The sequence below is a fragment of the Microcaecilia unicolor genome, chromosome 7, assembly GCF_901765095.1.
Source record: "Microcaecilia unicolor chromosome 7, aMicUni1.1, whole genome shotgun sequence".
Taxonomy (NCBI): domain Eukaryota; kingdom Metazoa; phylum Chordata; class Amphibia; order Gymnophiona; family Siphonopidae; genus Microcaecilia; species Microcaecilia unicolor.
This window is the reverse complement of record NC_044037.1, coordinates 176,843,678-176,863,034: the sequence shown is the minus strand read 5'-3', so window position 1 is coordinate 176,863,034 and position 19,357 is coordinate 176,843,678. Positions and strand designations below refer to the sequence as shown.

The following is a 19,357-nucleotide window of genomic DNA, read 5'->3' as shown; positions in this document are numbered from 1 at the left end:
TTCTCGGTCAAGGCGCCCCTGTCGGCGGCGAGCAACACCAACATAGTAATCCGGAGAAACCTCTCTGACCTGTTGAAAGGAAAAGTCGCCCCCCCCCCTCCCCTGGAGGGGAGGGTCTCGGCTTTCCTAGCCAACCCTGTGGATCTGCTGCCTGCCTGCAGGGAAGCAAAAAAAAAAACCCTTTCCGACTTCCATAGCGGGTGCCCCCCGGTGGCCACATGCGGTATTGCTCCCGGTCAACACTTTGCTGAAATTTTGCAAAGAGCCATCGAGAGCACCGGGGATGCTCCCGCCGACCCTCCCGTTCTGTTGCCACGCGACCAAGGGGTGTGACGTCTCGTTGGTTAACGGTACACAAGCGGCACAGGTGCGGAGGAAAGGCGATTACAGTGCGCCATGGAGCAACGCAAAAGTAAGACTTTAACCTTATGTGAAAGAATAGAAGTGCTGAAGAAATTAAAAAACGGGCAGAGCAGGCATCTATTGCCCGAGAATATGGCGTGAACCCCAGTCAAATTTCGCGAATCTTAAAGCGGGAACACCAGCTTCTGGGAGACTGGCGAAGCAACAGAAACCCACAACGGAAACGTAAGCGGGCGGGAAAGGCTGAGGAGGTTGAGGAGGCTCTCCTTCGGTGGTTTTCACAGGTCAGGAGCAGACAGTTTCCTGTAAGCGGTCCGCTGCTCATGGAGAAAGCTGGCCAGTTAGCTGGCTGTCTTGGGCTAAATGACTTCAAAGCCACTGTCGGGTGGCTGGAAAGGTGGAAAAGAAGGAACAATATCACATTTAAGAAGCAGCACGGTGAGAGGCAGGATGCTGATGACTCGGGGGCTGAAAATTGGGTGGTGTCGGTCCTTCCTTCCATCCTGAACGAGTATGCACCTCGGGACATTTTCAACGCCGATGAAACCGGCCTCTACTGGCGGGCCATTCCTGATGGCACACTGGCATTCAAGCAGGCCACACCTACGGGAAGCAAAGCGTCCAAGGAACGACTGACCATCCTCCTATGCTGCAATATGGATGGGGGTGAGAAGCTGGAACCCCTGGTCATCGGGAAGAGCAAGCAGCCCCGTTGCTTCAAGAACGTGAAGCGGCTCCCTGTGTCATACCGGGCGAATGCCAATTCGTGGATGACTGGGGACCTTTGGAAGCAGTGGCTAAAGGATTTAAACACCAGAATGAGGGCACAGAAGCGTCCCATTTTGCTGCTCTGCGACAATTCTGCTGCTCACAATGCTCCTGCCAGGCTGTCTCATGTTAAGCTGGTCTTCCTGCCTCCAAACACTACCTCGCTGATCCAACCATTGGATCAGGGCATCATAGCCAATTTTAAAGCCCATTATCGTGCTCTTCTTCTAAGGTGTCTGATGGGCCTTATGGACGGACAGACTGATGATAACAAACGTGCCATTGAACTGGCTTGTTCTCTGTCCCTGTTGGATTCCCTGCACCTGCAGAAAGAAGCCTGGAATCGGGTCACACAGGCAACCATCATCAAATGCTACAGGCGGGCACGCTTTTTCAAGGATGCGGGCAGGGACCAAACGGATGCAGCCAGCGTGGTTGCTGACATCCCAGCCGGTGTTAGCAAAGAGCAGTTCCACCGATACGTAGCTGTCGATTGTGTTGGATTATTTGTAGTAAATAATTAGCAGATTTTAGTACACACAGCTTCAGCTTTAGAAATGTTAATTTCTTTCTTCATCTCTCTCTCATTCACCCCTGAATAATTCACTGCTGAGTCACTTTAAAGTTGAAGTAACAAAACATCTGTTTACTCACAGTTTGCAGTTAGATTATAATCAGACAGGCTTATATATACATATTACTATACATTTGTATTATCAGCTCCTTCCATGTGCTTAGATGGTAATGGATGCTCACACCACCATAGATCCTCTCAGGTTAGGAGAGATCATGAGCTCCATGTGCTCCATGTGCTGCATGTGCTGCATCAGACCCCCACAGGAAGTTGCATAGCTGTGTGACCTCTCTAAGTAATTCACATCAGAGGTCACAGAGTAATCACAGAGAAATAATAGGTGACAGGCAATGCATGTAAAATACAATTACATTCCAACAAACCCCTTCTCATGCATAACTGTCATGCAATTATTTATTCATACAAAGTCCAAGCTTTATACGCAGATTCACAAAATGTTCTCTGGGTAACGGTTTGGTCATGATGTCAGCTGTCATCTCACTGGTGTGACAATAGTGTAGACTGATGACCCCTTCTTTTGCCAACTCTCGCACGTTGTGGTATTTCGTTGCGATGTGCTTGGTGCGTGACTGAACCTTGTCATTCTGTGACAGTCGGATGCAGCTCTGATTATCTTCCATTATCTGGATTGGTCTCTTTTCAGCTATTCCGAAATCCAGCAAAAGTTTTTCAATCCACATCAGTTCTCTGCACGCTTCCGATACGGCCACATATTCAGCTTCTGTAGAAGACAAACTCACAATACTTTGTTTATGACTGGCCCATGAAATTTGTACATTTCCATACATAAACACATATCCACTTGTGGATTTATAATCAGAATGATCCCCTGCCCAATCTGAATCACAGTAACATATTAGTTTTGGATTACTATTGGCTGAAACCTTTAATTTACAATCAATGGTACCCTTTAAATACCTTACCATCCTTTTAACTGCAGTCCAATCTGATTTGGTAGGTGAGCTGACCCTTCTGCTCAAAATTCCTACTGCATTTGCTATATCAGCCCTGTATGTGGTAGCTAGATATAAAAGCTTACCTATGGCTGATCTATATTGGATGTTATCTGGTAAAGGTTCTCTTACTGTTTCATCCTTCAGAAAATCAGTGATCATGGGAGTGCTTACAACTTGGGCATCTTGCATACCTAAACTTTCAATAAGCTCATTTATTTTCTGCTTCTGGCTTAGAAGATAAGAACCATCATTTTGTTTCTCAATTTCTATACCAAGATAGTATGACACATTACCCAGTTCTTTTATCTCAACATTGAGGTTTAAACACTTTACAATGTCCTTGTACTCTTGCTCACTTTTGCTTGCAATGAGCAGATCATCAACAAAAGCTAAAATGTATGCATATTGTCCATTTCTGCACCTAGTGTACAAGCATTTATCTGCTTCACCTTGCTTAAATCCTAAATTTGTCAATATTTCATGCAATTTATCATTCCAACATTCTGCACTTTGCTTTAATCCATAAAGACCTTTGTTTAATTTACACACTAGCTGTCTTTGTTTTGTATTTATGAAACCTGTTGGCTGTTCCATGTACAAGTCTTCAGTTATATCTCCGTGAAGAAATGCTGTTTTCACATCAATGTGGTTGACTTGCATGCCTTTTGAGACTGCAATGCTCAGAAGTGTTCTAATTGTCGTGTGTTTCACTACAGGTGCAAACACTTCATCAAAATCTTCTCCATATTTTTGAAGATATCCCTTTGCCACTAATCTGGCTTTATACCTTTCCACTTTTCCTTGTGCATTCCTTTTTAACTTGAATACCCATTTGCATCCTATAGCTTTCTTGCCAGGAGGTAATTTTGTAAGAATCCAAGTATTATTTTTATCCAATGCATCAATTTCTTCTTGTGCAGCTTTATGCCATTCAGCAGCTTCTTCTGCTGGCATTTTCTCAATCTCATCCCATGTTAAGGGCTCTTGAGCTTCTGCTGACTTTGTTAGGTAAGACAGTCTTGGGGGTGGAACACCTTTGTTTTCCCTGGATGAGCGTCTGACAACAGGTTGGTCTGACCTTTCCGCATCCTCTAAATCTGAGAGTTCTTCTCCAATTGATTCCCCTTCTCCAACTGTACTGTCTTCTTCAATGATCCTTTCTGTGTCTGCTTCCTCTGCCTGTTCCTCGTTAGATACAGATGAGTTGCTTTCAGACATCTGCCTTGGTATGGCATTTATATACACTGGCATGTCTATTATGGTTCTAGTTTCATATTCTGGATGATAAGGCTCATCTGGGATAATCCAGCCTTTATCAACCCTTTTGTTTTCATCAAAATATGTAACATGTCTTATGCCAACAATGCCAGTTTTCAGATTCAAAATTCTATATCCTTTGTGTCCTGGAGCATAGCCAACTAAAATGCCCCTTTCTGTTGTGGAATCCAGCTTATGCCTTCTTTGCTTTGGTATATGAGCATATGCTGTACTTCCAAATGTTCTTATGTGTGACAGGTTTGGCTTCCTACCATGCCATGTCTCATGTGGTGTGCGCTCAGCGCCTTTAGTTGGCATTCTGTTTTGTAGGTACACTGCTGTGAGAATGGCTTCCCCCCATAGTCTTTTAGGGAGATTGCTATCTGACAGCATACACCTGGTCATTTCCACAAGTGACCTAAATTTTCTCTCTGCAACAGAATTTTGCTCTGGTGTATAAGCTACTGTTGTGATATGCTGAATGCCTTCTTGTTCTAGAAATGTGCGCATGCTTTGTGAAGTGAACTCACCACCATTGTCGGTCTGAAGAACCTTTGGTTTTCTTTCAAATTTATTGCTCACCATGGCTACGTATTTCTTCAGCATGTCTGTGACTTGACTTTTCTCTTTCAGCAAATAGGCCACACAATATCTAGAGAAATCATCCAAGAATATTAGCACAAATCTGTTATTTCCCAATGATGGGATATTAAACGGTCCACATAAGTCACTGTGTATTAAGTCCAGCACTTTATTACTCCTATTTCCTGTGTATGCAGGAAATGAGGGTCTTACACCTTTTTGAGTAACACAGTCTATGCATTTCTCCATTTTACCAGCATCTGCACTTATCTGAATGCCGGTGGCCAGTTGCTTACTGTAAAGATCCTGGATCACCTTAGAATCACGATGTCCCAGGCGGCGATGCCAGATTTCCAGACTACATTTACCATCATTCTTCCTTACTTGCGCCATATGTGAGGCTTCACCTGAAATGCTCAGTTTATAAACATCATTATGCATAAAAGCTTCAGCATACACTTCATCATTTTTAGAGATTGTGCACTTACTGTTTTCAAAATGAATCACAAATCCCTTCTTATCTAATGTAGATACACTAAGCATATTACAAACTGCTTGGGGAATATACAAGACATCACTTACAGGAATTTCTTTAACTTCATTAGACACTTTGCATTTTAAGAATCCAATACCTTTTGCTTGGATCTTAGCAGTCCCTGCGTTTGCAGTTTTAAGAATACCTTCCTCTGGACACATTTCCTGAAAGAAATCCTTACAATTGGTTAAATGGCATGTGCTCCCTGAATCCAAAATCCAAGTACTTTCATTTGAATTATTATTTACCATAGTCAAAGATTTTTCTGCCATTAGAAAGCCCTTGTGTTTATCTTTGTCCTTCATACATTTCCTGGTTTGAAAATTCTTTAGTTCCATTGGCTTAGGTGAGCTAGAGGGAGTGTTTTGTGTTTCCTTACACCATTTAGATACATGTCCCTCCTTTCCACATGAGTAGCAAATCAGCTTGCCCTTGGGTGGAGTTTTCCCATAGCTCCGCCTTCCTCTGTTCTTTGCCAAGAAATTTGTTTCATTTCTCTCTGACTTGCTTTGAGAACACATCTCCTCAGAATCATTTATTATGCATTCCTGCCTTAGTTTTGATGTTGCCTGTTCAAAAGATTGCCCTTCAATGGCCTCATTTACAGACCTAAAAACATCAAACTTCTTTGATAGTGAGGTAAAAAGAAATGCTCTTTTCAATGCATCACACATGGGAATTCCAGAAAGTTCTAACTTTTGAAATGAAGACATAAGATGCATAATGTGATCATTACATTTACTTTTATTCCTTAATTTGGTTTCATTCAACTCTGCCAACCAAATTGGTTGCTGCTTTGCATATGTAGTTGCATACATAGTTCTCAGTTTATATAAAATGTCCTTTGGTGTATCTTTTCCCTCCACTAATATGGCTTGTTTCTCTGAGAGAGCTTCCAAAAGCATGCACTTCACATAATAGTTTGCATTGTCCCATTCAGCCATATTTTCAGCTGTTCTGTCTTGGTCTAAGCATATATCTAATCTTTTTGCTCGAAGGAGACATATGAATCTTAGTTCCCACTGCTGATAATTAAACTCATTTAATTTAGGCACCTTGAGAGAATAGAACAATGGTGAATTTCTTCCCTCAGCCATTTTCTTAGCCTTCTGTCTGCTGTGTGGGGGGAGAGAGAGACAGACTGAATCTTTCCTTTAAAACTTAAGAGAAAAATGTGGCCTTTTTTACTGCCTGGTAATATTTCTCTTCTTTTTCAATTCCTGGCCCTGGGCCCATAACCCTTTTGTTGGATTATTTGTAGTAAATAATTAGCAGATTTTAGTACACACAGCTTCAGCTTTAGAAATGTTAATTTCTTTCTTCATCTCTCTCTCATTCACCCCTGAATAATTCACTGCTGAGTCACTTTAAAGTTGAAGTAACAAAACATCTGTTTACTCACAGTTTGCAGTTAGATTATAATCAGACAGGCTTATATATACATATTACTATACATTTGTATTATCAGCTCCTTCCATGTGCTTAGATGGTAATGGATGCTCACACCACCATAGATCCTCTCAGGTTAGGAGAGATCATGAGCTCCATGTGCTCCATGTGCTGCATGTGCTGCATCAGACCCCCACAGGAAGTTGCATAGCTGTGTGACCTCTCTAAGTAATTCACATCAGAGGTCACAGAGTAATCACAGAGAAATAATAGGTGACAGGCAATGCATGTAAAATACAATTACATTCCAACAGATTGCAGTATACAGACAGCCGGTGACAGCACGGATGTCGAGCTCTGCGCCTGCAAGCAGGCAACGGCCACCGATGAAGCAAGCGATCAGATGAGCAGCGAGGCACTGATCCAACAACCTCCTGCCACTTTCGCTACAGCACTGGAGGGTCTCAGCACCATTAGGGCCTACCTGGAGAACACTGGGTGTCAGAGCTATGAACGATTTTACCGTCTGGCAGACTTAATCTACGAAACCCAAAGACACCGTAGTGTGCAGAGGACTATCACTGACTATTTTAAGAAAGCCAAATACCAGAGACTGTATTGAGTGTACATTTAATAAACAGTAATGTTCATATGTTTATCAGATGTCAAGCTTCTTTGGCTCACAACGGTTAAGCGCACGCTCCTGTTAACTGCATCTATTTCTTCGGTCCCAGGCCCTTGCACTTAAGCGGATTGCACTGTATATATATATATATATGTATAGGTATATATAGGGTCTCTAGCATTTAGAACATGCTAAAAATGCTAGCACACCATAGTAATAGGACCCCTGTCTATGGTACCTATTATATCTATCTATCTATTTATATATAGCTTTGATCCTAGTTATTGCTTCGCAATACTGCCCTCCACTGACAACATCATTGGTGTTCATAAACATATATACTATTACAGGTACCATACACAGTGCAGTGGCTTTAGAAATTCTGTGACCCCTGAAGCAGGTGGCCAGTCTGCAGAAACACAGACCTGTGTCCAATCTAACTTTGGTGCCTCAATAAAGAATTTTTCATCTGTTACTCCTGTCTTGAGAGTCGTGAGTCCCCCTCTACTCTGTTTAGCGCCCTGGCTAATATTTTGCCCAAAACAGCATCAGTAACTAGAGGGCTTGTGGGCAGGACCAAAGATTGGCTTGATGGGACATTTCCATCAGCCCTCCCATCCATATTTCCCCCCCAGCTCTCTTTGGGTTACATGCAAGCATCATTACAGAAGAGTATAGCGGCTGCCCTCACGGGGTGTTTGAATTTGTTCCTTGACAACTGCATGGAGATTTTGGATTAGGGGCGGGGCAGACTGGGATTGCGCGTGCACTCTGTAGGTGGGCGCTTGGAATGCGGGGGGGGGGGGCGCGCGCGAGCCTGGAGGACGAGAAGTGAAGCGGAGGGTGTTTAAGCTTCAGGCGTGTAACTTTGCAGAAGTGCTGCTCACTCAGGGAGCGAAGACTTGGTGGCAAGGGCTGAGAAGTTTAGCGGGGTTTTCCTTTTATTTCGTTATTTTTCACTGTGTGGCTGGTTTGGGGCTCTGTGGAAGCCGAAGGTAAAAGCCCCGCCGTGTGAAACCCGCCATGGAGCAGGAGCTGCAGAGAACGGAGCAGCTGCGAAGCGGACAGCCCGGGGCGGCGCGAGAGTAAGAGGGGGAGGGGGGCAAGGTTTGGGGGGGAGGGGAAAAGCTTCGCGGCTGGGGTCCACCCCCGAAGCGTTTTCCGGATTGTTCCTAAAGTCCTCCGAGTATAACTCAGTCAGAGAGAGTAGCCTTAGACATCTCACTCGAGGTGGTGTCCGTGTTTCTTGTTTCGGGAGTGATAACTGAGGGTCCACTGGTGTCATGTAGTCGCAGGATGAGGGAGTTCATGATTTCTAAAGCTATTTTGCTTTGGGATGCAACGCATTTGGGCGAGCTCTGATGATTGCCGGTTGATATTAAAAATATTGACTGGCTCTTGGGCACACTCGGTATCGGTTTTTAAAGTTGGGTGCTTGGTAGTCCGCTAAAATTTTCCTTCATATGTCTCTCCACCCCCCACCCCTCCTCCTTTAACATAGCTATCTGACAGAAGCCTGTCTAGAAATAAATTTTGACCAAAGTAAAAATTGTAGCTTCTTTTATTTTTATAGTTTCTTTATGGGTTGGCTTGGATTAAAGAAATGCGGGCACAATTTGTTTCTGTTTTGTTTTTTCCCCAGAGAAGTGCTGTCATCAGCCCTGATGTTAGAGGAAGGGGAGTATTCTTTGTGTCTTCCACGAGGCTGAAAGAGTGGGTGGGAAGTCGTGTCTGGCCTTTTCAAGTGGGAAGTTCCCCTTCAATCTTTTCGTGCCTAGTTTTGGTGTTTCTTGATTCTAATCTTTTGCCCCAAGAGGCACTGCAGTTATACTGCTTCTCGCCTCTTCTCAGTTTTGGGAGGGATTGGAAGGGGGGAGGTTGCTAGGAGAAGATCAGAAGGATTTTAACAGTTAATATGGAGAGTGTGTAAATTTTTTTTTTTTTTTTCTGGAAGGGTGGGATTTCCTTGCTATTGTGTGACCAAGCTTTTTCTCTCTGCCCTGATCAGGCGGTAGGGCTTTCCCTGCAAAGGATTCTCCTTGCCCTGTCTTCTTCGCCTCGCCTCCTGCTTTCCTTGGGCTCCGTTGAGGAGATGACAGCTGCAGCAGCCCAGAACGGGCTGAAGAGCGACAAAGTGGATGAAGCTCAGGCTCTGGCTCGGAGCTGTGCAGGCAGACCTGATTTCCAGCCTTGCGATGGCCTCTCCATTTGCGCCACTCACAGCCATGGCAAATGCTTCAGGCTTCATTGGTGTTGTCATCTAGGGTGGTGTCACTGTAAGTCCTCTCTTTTTCCCCACTTCTAAATTCTCTATGCTAGTAAATGGAATTCTGAGCCGGACTGAAATAATTGAAAGTTAGTGAAAGCAAACATTTTTTCCTTTTTGTTTTTTTTTTCTTGTTGGATGTTGAGTAAGAATAAAACTTTCACTGAGCACGTTTATTAAAAAAAAATCATTTAACTTTTCAGCTTAATAACAGTGGATTATTGAAAACAGGAAATGAACTGCATAGCCAAGAAATGTTCATTTTACTTGCAATATGCTGCCTCCCTTGCTCTTTTGATGCTGTATGTGTGCTTTCAGTATAGTTAGTGAGTAGCACTAAATAGGGAATGGAAACTAGACCGGAGGATTTTCCCTTGAGAGCCATCTGTGAAGGAAGGCATCAGCTCTGCTCTCTCTTAGCTACTGTTATTTTTCTGAGCTGACCTAATAAATGGCATCTTTAAACTAAAACGACTCCTTTTCTTGTTTGGCATTTGATCACGACTAAATTTAGAAATACTGAAGGCTCTTGTAAACAAAAAAAAATTAAAATTGTTCATTAAATAGGATTTTTTAAATAGTATCTTTTGGAGAAATGAATCTCCTTAATACAGCAACACTTATAAGTCTATATGTTAAAAGGCGTATTATGCTGAATGTGTGAGCTAAGCCCTATTACTAAGCCTGTAATAGAGCAACTGATTTAGCACACGTTTCTGCTTTATGATTTGTTTTTACAGTGCTGTTAGATGTTTATCATGTTACTCTTATTTAATCATGTATTTAGCCTGCTCTATTGGTAATACCCAGAACGGGTTACAAAAATTACATAATAAAAATTACAAGAAATAACAATATAAACAAATGATACATAGAACAAAATCTCACACATAGAAACAGTATATAAAATATCACAAATTCTATCCCATACAGCGAACAAAAATGTACCTATACAAATCCAAAAAATAAAACTGCCTATCTTGGGCTGAAGAAAGAAGGTTTTAATTCTTCTTATAACAAAGATTCAATTTGCTATCTCCAGGTTTACCCCATTGATTGTATTTGTTTTAATATTTGGTCACTTTATTATTGTTTATACTGTGCCCCATATCCAAAGGATTTATGCTTCTAATAGTGAAAGTTGTGTTTATAAATTGGCCTCTTTCAAAATTTACTAGGACAGAGTGCATAAATTTTTATTCAAAATTTCACTAAACTCTCCAATTTAGGATCTTAAAAAGTGGGGGCAACAGGCATGGATATAGGGTGGGGAAAACAAGTTAGGAGCTTAGCACTGATTTTTCAGTACTCGGGTCATGGATTAGGCTTGGAAATCTAGTCAAATGAATAGCAGGCCTAAATTTAAGAGCATAATGTTTAAACTCCTAAATTAAGATGAAATTTTCACCTGAAAAGTAATACTGCTAAGTTTGGCTGAAAATAGGGCACAAATTTAGGCGCTCAGAAGTTTGGGCCCACTGTGAACAGAATTGTAAGTTTTATGTCAAACTGTACCTGCTGTACACTGCCTCTCTTCATAAAAGCGGTCATTAAATTCCAATAAATAACATTGCATCTTAACATTCCTGCATATGCAAACCATTAAAATAAGCATATTTTTTACTAGGGAACCAAATTTTAATACACACTTCCAACCTATGAAATTTTGCTCCTGTTCTATGACTATAATCAATTGCTAGTGTGCTGATCCTAGTTGCATTTTATCAGTATGAAATGTGAGGGAGGCCATGTCCTGAACATGTAGTGTTTTCCAACCTCACCCCATTCCAGTCTCCACCTCTGATATAGATACAATTACTCTCCTTACACACTTAAGTGCTCTTTTCTTTCTGGGTGGCTCCTAGCTCATGCCAGCAGGAGACTGTTGATCTGCCACCACCTAGTGGTGTATAGTAGCTATCACCAGATTGGCACTGGAGGCTGACACAATAGGAAGTAGGAAACTATCTTTGGATATTGCCCAGAGAGGGCAGAGCCTTGTTCCAGTGGAAGGCAAGGTTCTATGGAGGGAGAATGAGAACTGGGAGGGGGTTGGGTGTAAGCAGCAGTTTTTGGCTAATATACTCCTATGCAGAGTGCATTTGTTCCAAGGATCATACCCATTTTAACATGGCCCTTAGAGCTATTTTTGTGCATTTTGGTAATTAGGCCTCTTATGTTTTAACGTTTGCTGTGTTGTACATTTGTGTGCAGGCTGAAAAATTAAATATTTATTTTAACGACACTTTGTTTTTTTTAATTTCTGGTCATAAAGATTTTTCTTTTCTTTTTACTGTGGTGTAGAAACGATTAAGCAGCACTAATAAGTGTTAAAAATCAGAGGCCCCGATGCTCAAGACTCCAATGATGTACTGAGCAGCACCAGTACTGAGCAACTCCCTAATGTTCAACACTGAGATTCAAATATAGGTTCACTCATTAGCACTGAGCATTAAGAGATGTTTGAAGTTAGGGGGAGGATAGTGCCCGGCATATGCACTGAAGAGTTGTGCATTAAACACAACTCTTCAGCGCATGCCAAGAACACCAGAGGGGAGGAGGAGGAAGAGGTGCCAGTTGCTCAAGAGGGAGCCCTGCATGGCCAGGGGGAGGAGGCGCCATGCTTTGCTTCCCATCTAGCACAGGTAAAGTTGCTGCTCCTTTTATTGTTAAAAAAAAGGGGGGGGGTAACTTTCTGTGAGTCACAGCAAATTCCTTTGAACACTTTAAGTAGAGGAGTGTGGTAGCCGTGTTAGTCCACTCTTAAGGTTATCAATAGAAATCAAACAAAATAAAACATGGAAAAGAAAATAAGATGATACCTTTTTTATTGGACATAACTTAATACATTTCTTGATTAGCTTTCGAAGGTTGCCCTTCTTCGTCAGATCGGAAATAAGCAATATGCTTATTTCCGATCTGACGAAGAAGGGCAACCTTCGAAAGCTAATCAAGAAATGTATTGTTTTGTCCAATAAAAAAGGTATATTTTCTTTTCCATGTTTTATTTTGTTTGATTTCTTTTGAACACTTTAAAACTTCAGAGCGGGACAGAGGAGACTGTCTCACAGTCACCCCGAAATTCAGCCGGATGGCTAATCCCCCTCTTACTGGGCCGGGTCTGTGGGCTGTTTCAGAAACCCTGCATTGTCCCATCAGCTGTTAATCCCTTCTTGGCCTCTTCAGACACTTAACACCAGCTCTGAGCTGGTGTTAGGTTCCCTCATGGTTCAGGGCACTCTTCACAGGAACAGAGGGAATAGAAAATCAGCTAATTTAAATGGTATTAGCATACCGTTAGGGGTACACTTTGATGCGCTTGTTGTTCCCCATGCTAGAGTCCTCTCTGCACTTTGCGCTGGCAAATGTGGGCGCTGGTCCAGCACTAATAGCCTCTAGCCCTTGCATTTGCTGCCAAGCATCAGGGCCAGAATGCATTACTCCTGCATGGGATACGTTAGGTTTTACTGGTTAATGGACCAAAAAAATGACATGTAGGAAAAATTACTGCAGAATCCCAAGGGATTTACTGATCTACAAAGCATAGTACTGAAACTTAGTAAACCTTGTGGTGTATTTTGTATGCATTCCCAGCTGAAGGAACACATGATGGCAGGCCCAATCCCGTATTCGCTATCCATTAAAATATTTTAAATAGACACAGGGAGGCTTTTAATGCTGCTGTTGTGTATTTCATATTTTGTGTTGTATTTGATGTTTTTAGGCAGTACAGTTTTCTATTAGAGAAAAATAGAAAACGGTAAATTTGTATAGTCCAAGCAAGAATTATACACCGGAAGAACTGAAAACAAGCAAGTATATAATAACAATATTTCAGCTTTTCCTTATCATTATTGTATCCCCTCCCCCATAAGCACCCCAACAAGTCAATCCTGTTCACCTGGGCATTGAAGACCTGTATTCTTAAGGCCCTCCATGGCATTGCAAAAAGGGAAAATAGAAATCCAAATATGCCACCCATACCACTCATCAAGTGGGTTTGCCAGCCTCACGTGTTCAATCTTTGTAGATAGGCCAGAATTCAACAGTATGATTACTGTACAATTTGTCAAAATTTGAACATTACCCCTTATTTGATTTCATTGCAAGGTAGCCTATTGCATTAAATGTAAATTGTTGCTTGTTCATATGTGCTTGTATCAAGACTCTTTGTATCTGCGTTCTGGACTGCAGCAATATGCTCCAACCTCGCGCTCTGCATCTATTTGCAGCCTAGTGGTTCTGGACTTTCGTGCTTTCCATCTCGAAATCACATGAGAGAGAGAGTATTTTTACCATTGCTGATCCTCTGGAGTAGAACATATGCCACTGAAGATTCGGCATGAGAGAAACGACAGCTTTTAAGTGTTTGTTAAAACAAGGTTTATTACGTCTGGCATACGGATTATCTTGACTAAATTGACAGCCACTGCTTTGACTTAATGTACTGGGAGCTCTTGTTTTGTGATGATGTGTATTTATGATTGTTTTGCTTGTTCATTCTGGATAAGGGCGGATTATAAATAATAAATCAGGTTGCCTGTAATGATTCTATTGTCTCCCGTCTCCCCCCCCCCACCCCAGAAAAAAAATATAATGTGTTTAGGATCAAGCTTTGTGCCCTGGGAGGTAAGGACTGCAGATACGAATCCCAGATTGACAAAAATACTTTTTGGTTCTTGTAAGTGAGCCCATCATCCTGAGCCTCCATCAGCACTAGAATATGAAAATTGTTACGCTACTGACAATGAGTACGAGCTTCATTCAGTAGTATTTGATGTTTAAAAAAATTATTTCTGCTGATTTGTAACCTGCATAGAAGCTTTGATTTGTGAGAGATAAACGTTTTAAGTTAAATTTAAAAAGGCTACAGGTCTTTTGAATGCAAAGTCCCTCCATCTGTCTGCCTCTTCTGATTCATACATGAACTGTCCTGGCCACAGTGTGTCAAAGGGCCCCCCCTTCTAGGGGACTCTCATATCTGTGGTGGGCTAGTAGCCTAAACAATGCTCCCCCCCTGGTAATCCTAATGTGGAGCAAAAGTGCAGAATAGAAAAGCCCCCTGCAAGCCCTACCCTTCCTGGACTCAATCCCCACTAAAAATCTTGCCCACCAACTAGTTCCCCATGCCTCCCAGATATCAATCCACCCCCGATAACCTGTAAATTCTTGGGGAGCAGGAGTGATCCCTACTCACCCCTGTCTTGGGTACAGTCATGTTTTAAATACCTAGTGTACCTCAGTGTAACCTACCTTGAGCTACTACTGGAAAAGGCGAGAGCTAAATTCAAATAAATATTGTGGTGCACTGCCCTACCTCTAGAGGTATGTCAGAAAGGTTTGCTAGGGGGATCAGTGTACCAAATAAGGGAGCACTCCCTTATCTAGAAGATTAACCTCTAATGGTACATTCTAACATACTGCTAGCAGTCAAGTGCTGTCATTTTGTAACATGGTGGCATTTTGGGGTAGGAGTGAGTAGGATATTTTTGCCCCCTCAAGGATTTAGGGATTATAAGGGTTAGGAGGCTGGATCCTGGGCCAGGGACTTGATTTCTTTGTGAAGGGAAAGGCGAGATTTGTGGAGGGCAGAAGCATATCAGGGGTCCTGTTCTACATTTTCACTCCACAACCTGGGGGGAGGGGGAGGAGTTGTGCCTGTAGCCCATTGGGGATCTTAAGGTTCTTTAGAAGAGAGACCCTTTTTGAAAAGGGTGGAGGAGGCCACAGGCCCCAAGGGCAGTTAATATTTATAAGGAGAGGTGATAATGGGATGGGCTGGGAGGTGGATTTTGCATTCAAATACCGCTGGCCCTTGTAAGATTGTGCTCAGGAGCAGCATTAGCTGCTGTATTAGGGAGTTGATGCCCCATAGGATAATTGCCTAATCTCTCCAAAGATGGTGTTTAACTTTCCAGTGCTAACACATGATAAAAGGGTAACATAAGCCATTAAACTTATAAGCACATCAGTCTTTCCCAGTATGGCGATGCTTAAGATCCATCAAGCCTAGAATGCTATTTCCAGCAGTGGTCAATGGAGGTCACAAGTATCTGGCAAGATCCCAAAAGAGTAAAACAGATTTTATGCTGCTTATCCCAGGAATCAGCAGTGAATTTTCCCAAGTCCATCTTCATAATGGTTTATGGATTTTTCTTTTAGGAACTTGTCCAAATCTAACCTTATCATTTTTTTTAAATAAACTTTTAATAACATAAGCATAATACAGGCTAGTTGTAAAACACCATAAATACAAAATATAAATCCTCAATGTTAGCAATTGACCGGTGTTCCCTGGACTTTAAATAATCTGTAAAAATCCTCAGAGTCCACTTCAATAGTCATCTTAGCTTCAAAAATCAAATCAAATGCCATCCTTATAGCCTCCTTTTTTGATATTCATTGTATATGTGCCGCTTGGCCTTTCTTTTCATTCTATTCCATTCGCTCTCTTCTCCGTTTGGTAATCACTCATCTTGAATACTGTAACTCTTTGTATGCTGATCTACCATTTATTTCCCAAAATGCCTCGAATTGGTTCAGTCTACCACTGTCTGTCTCCTACACTACTCTACTCTAAACCTTTCGATCATGTCGCTCCCCTGCTCTGTCTTGAACACGGGCTACCTCTTTCAGCCTGCATTCAGTTTAAACTTTCAACTCTTGTTTTCAAGTCTTTTCCTCCCTTCAGCTCCAGATTACCTATCCCACCTCCTTATTCCTTACACACTGTCTTGTTCACTTAACTCTGCAAGTGCTGGTCTCCTCCAACTCCCCCACTCCCTCAGTTGTCCGTCTAGGCTCTACCTGTGCCTCTGCTATTAGCTATGCTAGTCCCCAAATCTAGAACATGTCTGTTCCCATCCGATCTGAACCCTCCTACATTTAAGTTTAAAGTGGCCTTGAAAACCCACCTTATAAACCTGGTTTACCCTGCCCACTCCTAATTCTTCTGTCTCTCTCTTTCTAGCAGCCTATTCTTGTTTTTATGTAAACTGTTTAGAAGTCAGTCCTTGGCATGTGTGGTATATCAAGCTCATGTAAATAGTAATAATAATAATAATAAAGTGACAGTTAATGCAGAGTCTTAGGGGTCCTTTTATTAAGCCGCGTAAGGCTCTACCTGTGCCCAATGCATGCCAAAATTGAGTTACCGCCCAGCTACTGTATGGTTCTTGCGGTAATTTCAATTTTGGCGCACGTCTGAAAAATAATTTTTATTTTCGGACGCGCGTATAGGATGCTGTAACCAGGCGCCTCTCTTGTGCAGCCAAGGATAGAACGATCTCCTCCAGCCACAGGCTCCCGGTACAATGAAGAAATAGATGTCCACCAGTAACTTCCAATCTTAAGGACTTTTATTCCATGCAGGTTTCTAGTACACAGTTCCAACAGCAGCATAGCACATACCAGGATTCAATACAGGCTCCAGTCTGGGCTCTTTATCCAGGGCACAATAAACAGTAATTCAATTCCCCAGACAAACAGTTCTTTCAGTTCATCATCACAGTTCAGTCACCCAGTAGCAGTTTCTATCTTCTATCCTTTTTACCTTCAGGAGAGTTCAATATTTTAGGGACTCCTTCTACCCAAGGGTTTTCCCCTGCATCAGCTTCACAGTGAATTCCATACTTTTGGGACTTCCTCCACAGTGAATTCAATACTTTTGGGACTTCCTCTCACCCAAGGAATCTCAGCCTGCTTCAGTACTTTAGGGATCTCCCTGCCCAAGGATTTTCAGCCTGCCACTGCTTCTCTCCTTCTGCTTCTCTCTCCTGAACTGAACTCAACTCCTGGGACTCCTTCCCACCTGCCTAATCAATCCCTGGCTTCAACTACCACAACCAATCATTCTCCTTCCATTAGCTTCCTCACACCCCAAACCAGCTGAGTTGAGCATTAAACTAATGAGACCAATGATGAGCTCCTGCACACAGGGTTTCCTAACTCTCTTTCCCCCTAGTGGCAGCCAATCTACACCTCCTGTTAGCTTACACCCATGTCCTCCCTTATTGCAGCTAGGAGTCCAGTCCGGGTTTTCCATCTCACCCCCTGGCTCCTTGCCTGCAATGCCTTCTGGGACTTGTAGTTCAGACTGAAGCTGCCTTAACCCAACTAGCCTGGATGTGACTTTATCACAATGTGCGCCAAGTGGCATTTGATGCATGTAGGTCATTACAACCCGGTTACCACATGAGTCTTTACTGCTAGGTCAATGGCGGGTGGTAAGGTCACAGACCCAAAATGGACTGTGGCAATTTTGATTTTGCCGCATGTCCATTTTCGACAAAAATTTTAAAAAGGCCTTTTTTTACAAGCGTGCTGAAAATGGATCGGTGTGCGCCCAAAACCCTCTCCTACACGTAAGACATTTTTCAGCGCACCTTAGTAAAAGGACCACTTAGTTACCATATATTAATTTTGGACATTAAGCACCTCATCTTACTTTAGTAAATAGCTGGCTGATGTGTATATTTAGAAAGTCTATTAAAAGGCTTTACTCGCAGATGGCAGTTAGTAGAATAACTGAATTTGGTTCTGTTTAATTACCCAATGTTTATATATCCTTGTATTAAAACACTCCTCCCCACCCCCTGCATACACATTAGCAGTTCTGTTTCTTGCTGAATGCATATTTCTGTTGGTTTAACTGAGCTCTCAGAATAGCTCTTTGCTTTAGAAGAGGAAGTATTGGAGAAAATCCCATAAAAGGTTTTTCTTCACATGGTCCGTGCTGAGGGAGTGCTGCTTTGTGGTAAGCAGCTGACTGCTAAGAGATGTTTAAATAGTTAAATGCAATAGTGTACAATAGTACAGTTTTCCAAAAAGAAGTATTATGTGTAGAATGTTTATGCATCAGTAACTAAACATATGCCGGTGTGTTTATAAGGCCTATCATTTTTTTCAGGTAGCATAAAGGTCCACTATTCTATGAGCATCATTTCTTCTTGGTTGGCAAACCAAAACTAAGTATTTTTCCAAAGGAAAAAGTTTGTCCTCGGTTTTCAGTTCAGCTTCTGAGTATTGTGTTCCTGGCTGCTGTCTAATTTCCTATTATGCCTTGCTGGAAGGCTCAGATTCCTTTGATAACGTGTCAGCGGAAAGACTGCCAATCCCATCCCACAAATGTGAAGAAAACCACAGAGGGCTCAGTTTGCCCAAAATCATTGAATTTTCATTCTAATGGATTTATATAAATTGCTTTATTAGAGCAGACAGCTTAAAATTGCAAAGTGAATATAATCATAAAAAAATCTGAATATTAGCTAGAATTTCTAAAATGATATTGCTCAACAACATCAAAGGCCTGTCAAGCCTTAAACCTCTATGGAATTCCCAGTTACTGGCGCGCAAGCCATTTCCGGGGGGTTTCGTTTTTCCCCAGAAATGGCATGTGCTCAGGTCGGGACTACCGCCGGTGGCCGCATTGGACTGTAAAAGGGCCCCTAAGAGACTTAGACCAGACACGTTAACATATAAATAATTCTGGCCCTAACCGGCAGCCATTTCAACTCAATCAACAATGGTGTCACTTGATCATATTTCCAATGACCAAAAATCAACTTGGCAGAAGTACTGTGTAGCAGCTATAATGGTTGCAGTTGTTTCTGAGGTAAACCCTATGTAAACTGAATTACAATAATCCAGCTGCAACAGTGTATACACCTATAACAACAAATCAAAATGTTTCCTGTAAAAATAGGAACACACTGATCTTAGCTGTCATTTAAAAAAAAATACTCTTTACTACATTAATTTTGTGGTACAAAAGAAAGACTGGTATGAAAAATAATTCCCAAAACCCTAGATGATTTCACCACAGGAAATAATTGGGATGAATCCACGGGTTTAGAAATAACTTATTCCAAAAGAGACGGTGATGACTGAACAGCAGGAATAGGTGCAGGGCACAATCCAAAGCATTGCTGAACCACATGATCTTTGTTTTTTTTCAGCATTTTATTTTAACATATTTGCAGTTGCCCATGAGTATGTTCAGCATTATCTAATGTTTGGAGCC

At 42.1% G+C, this 19,357-nt stretch overlaps 2 protein-coding genes across 3 annotated transcripts in view; both read left to right on the top strand.

Annotated features, from left to right (window-relative positions):
• Positions 1-686: 686 nt before the first annotated feature.
• On the top strand, positions 687-7,067 carry LOC115475096 (tigger transposable element-derived protein 6-like). Its single transcript, XM_030210835.1, has 2 exons — positions 687-1,584; positions 6,760-7,067. The coding sequence occupies exons 1-2, from the start codon at positions 687-689 to the stop codon at positions 7,065-7,067; spliced, it is 1,206 nt and encodes a 401-aa protein (XP_030066695.1).
• An 831-nt stretch (positions 7,068-7,898) lies between these two features.
• The window catches only part of C7H3orf70 (chromosome 7 C3orf70 homolog), a 175,395-nt gene continuing 163,936 nt past the window's right edge, over positions 7,899-19,357 (top strand). The window contains exons 1-2 of one of the 2 annotated variants that reach the window (XM_030210443.1): positions 7,899-8,155; positions 9,079-9,346. In XM_030210443.1, the coding sequence (XP_030066303.1) occupies positions 9,163-9,346 (184 nt within the window). In that variant the 5' untranslated portion in view covers positions 7,899-8,155; positions 9,079-9,162. Of the gene's footprint in view, positions 8,156-8,277; positions 8,301-9,078; positions 9,347-19,357 lie in introns of those variants that run through there. The other variant, XM_030210444.1, reaches the window with a different exon arrangement.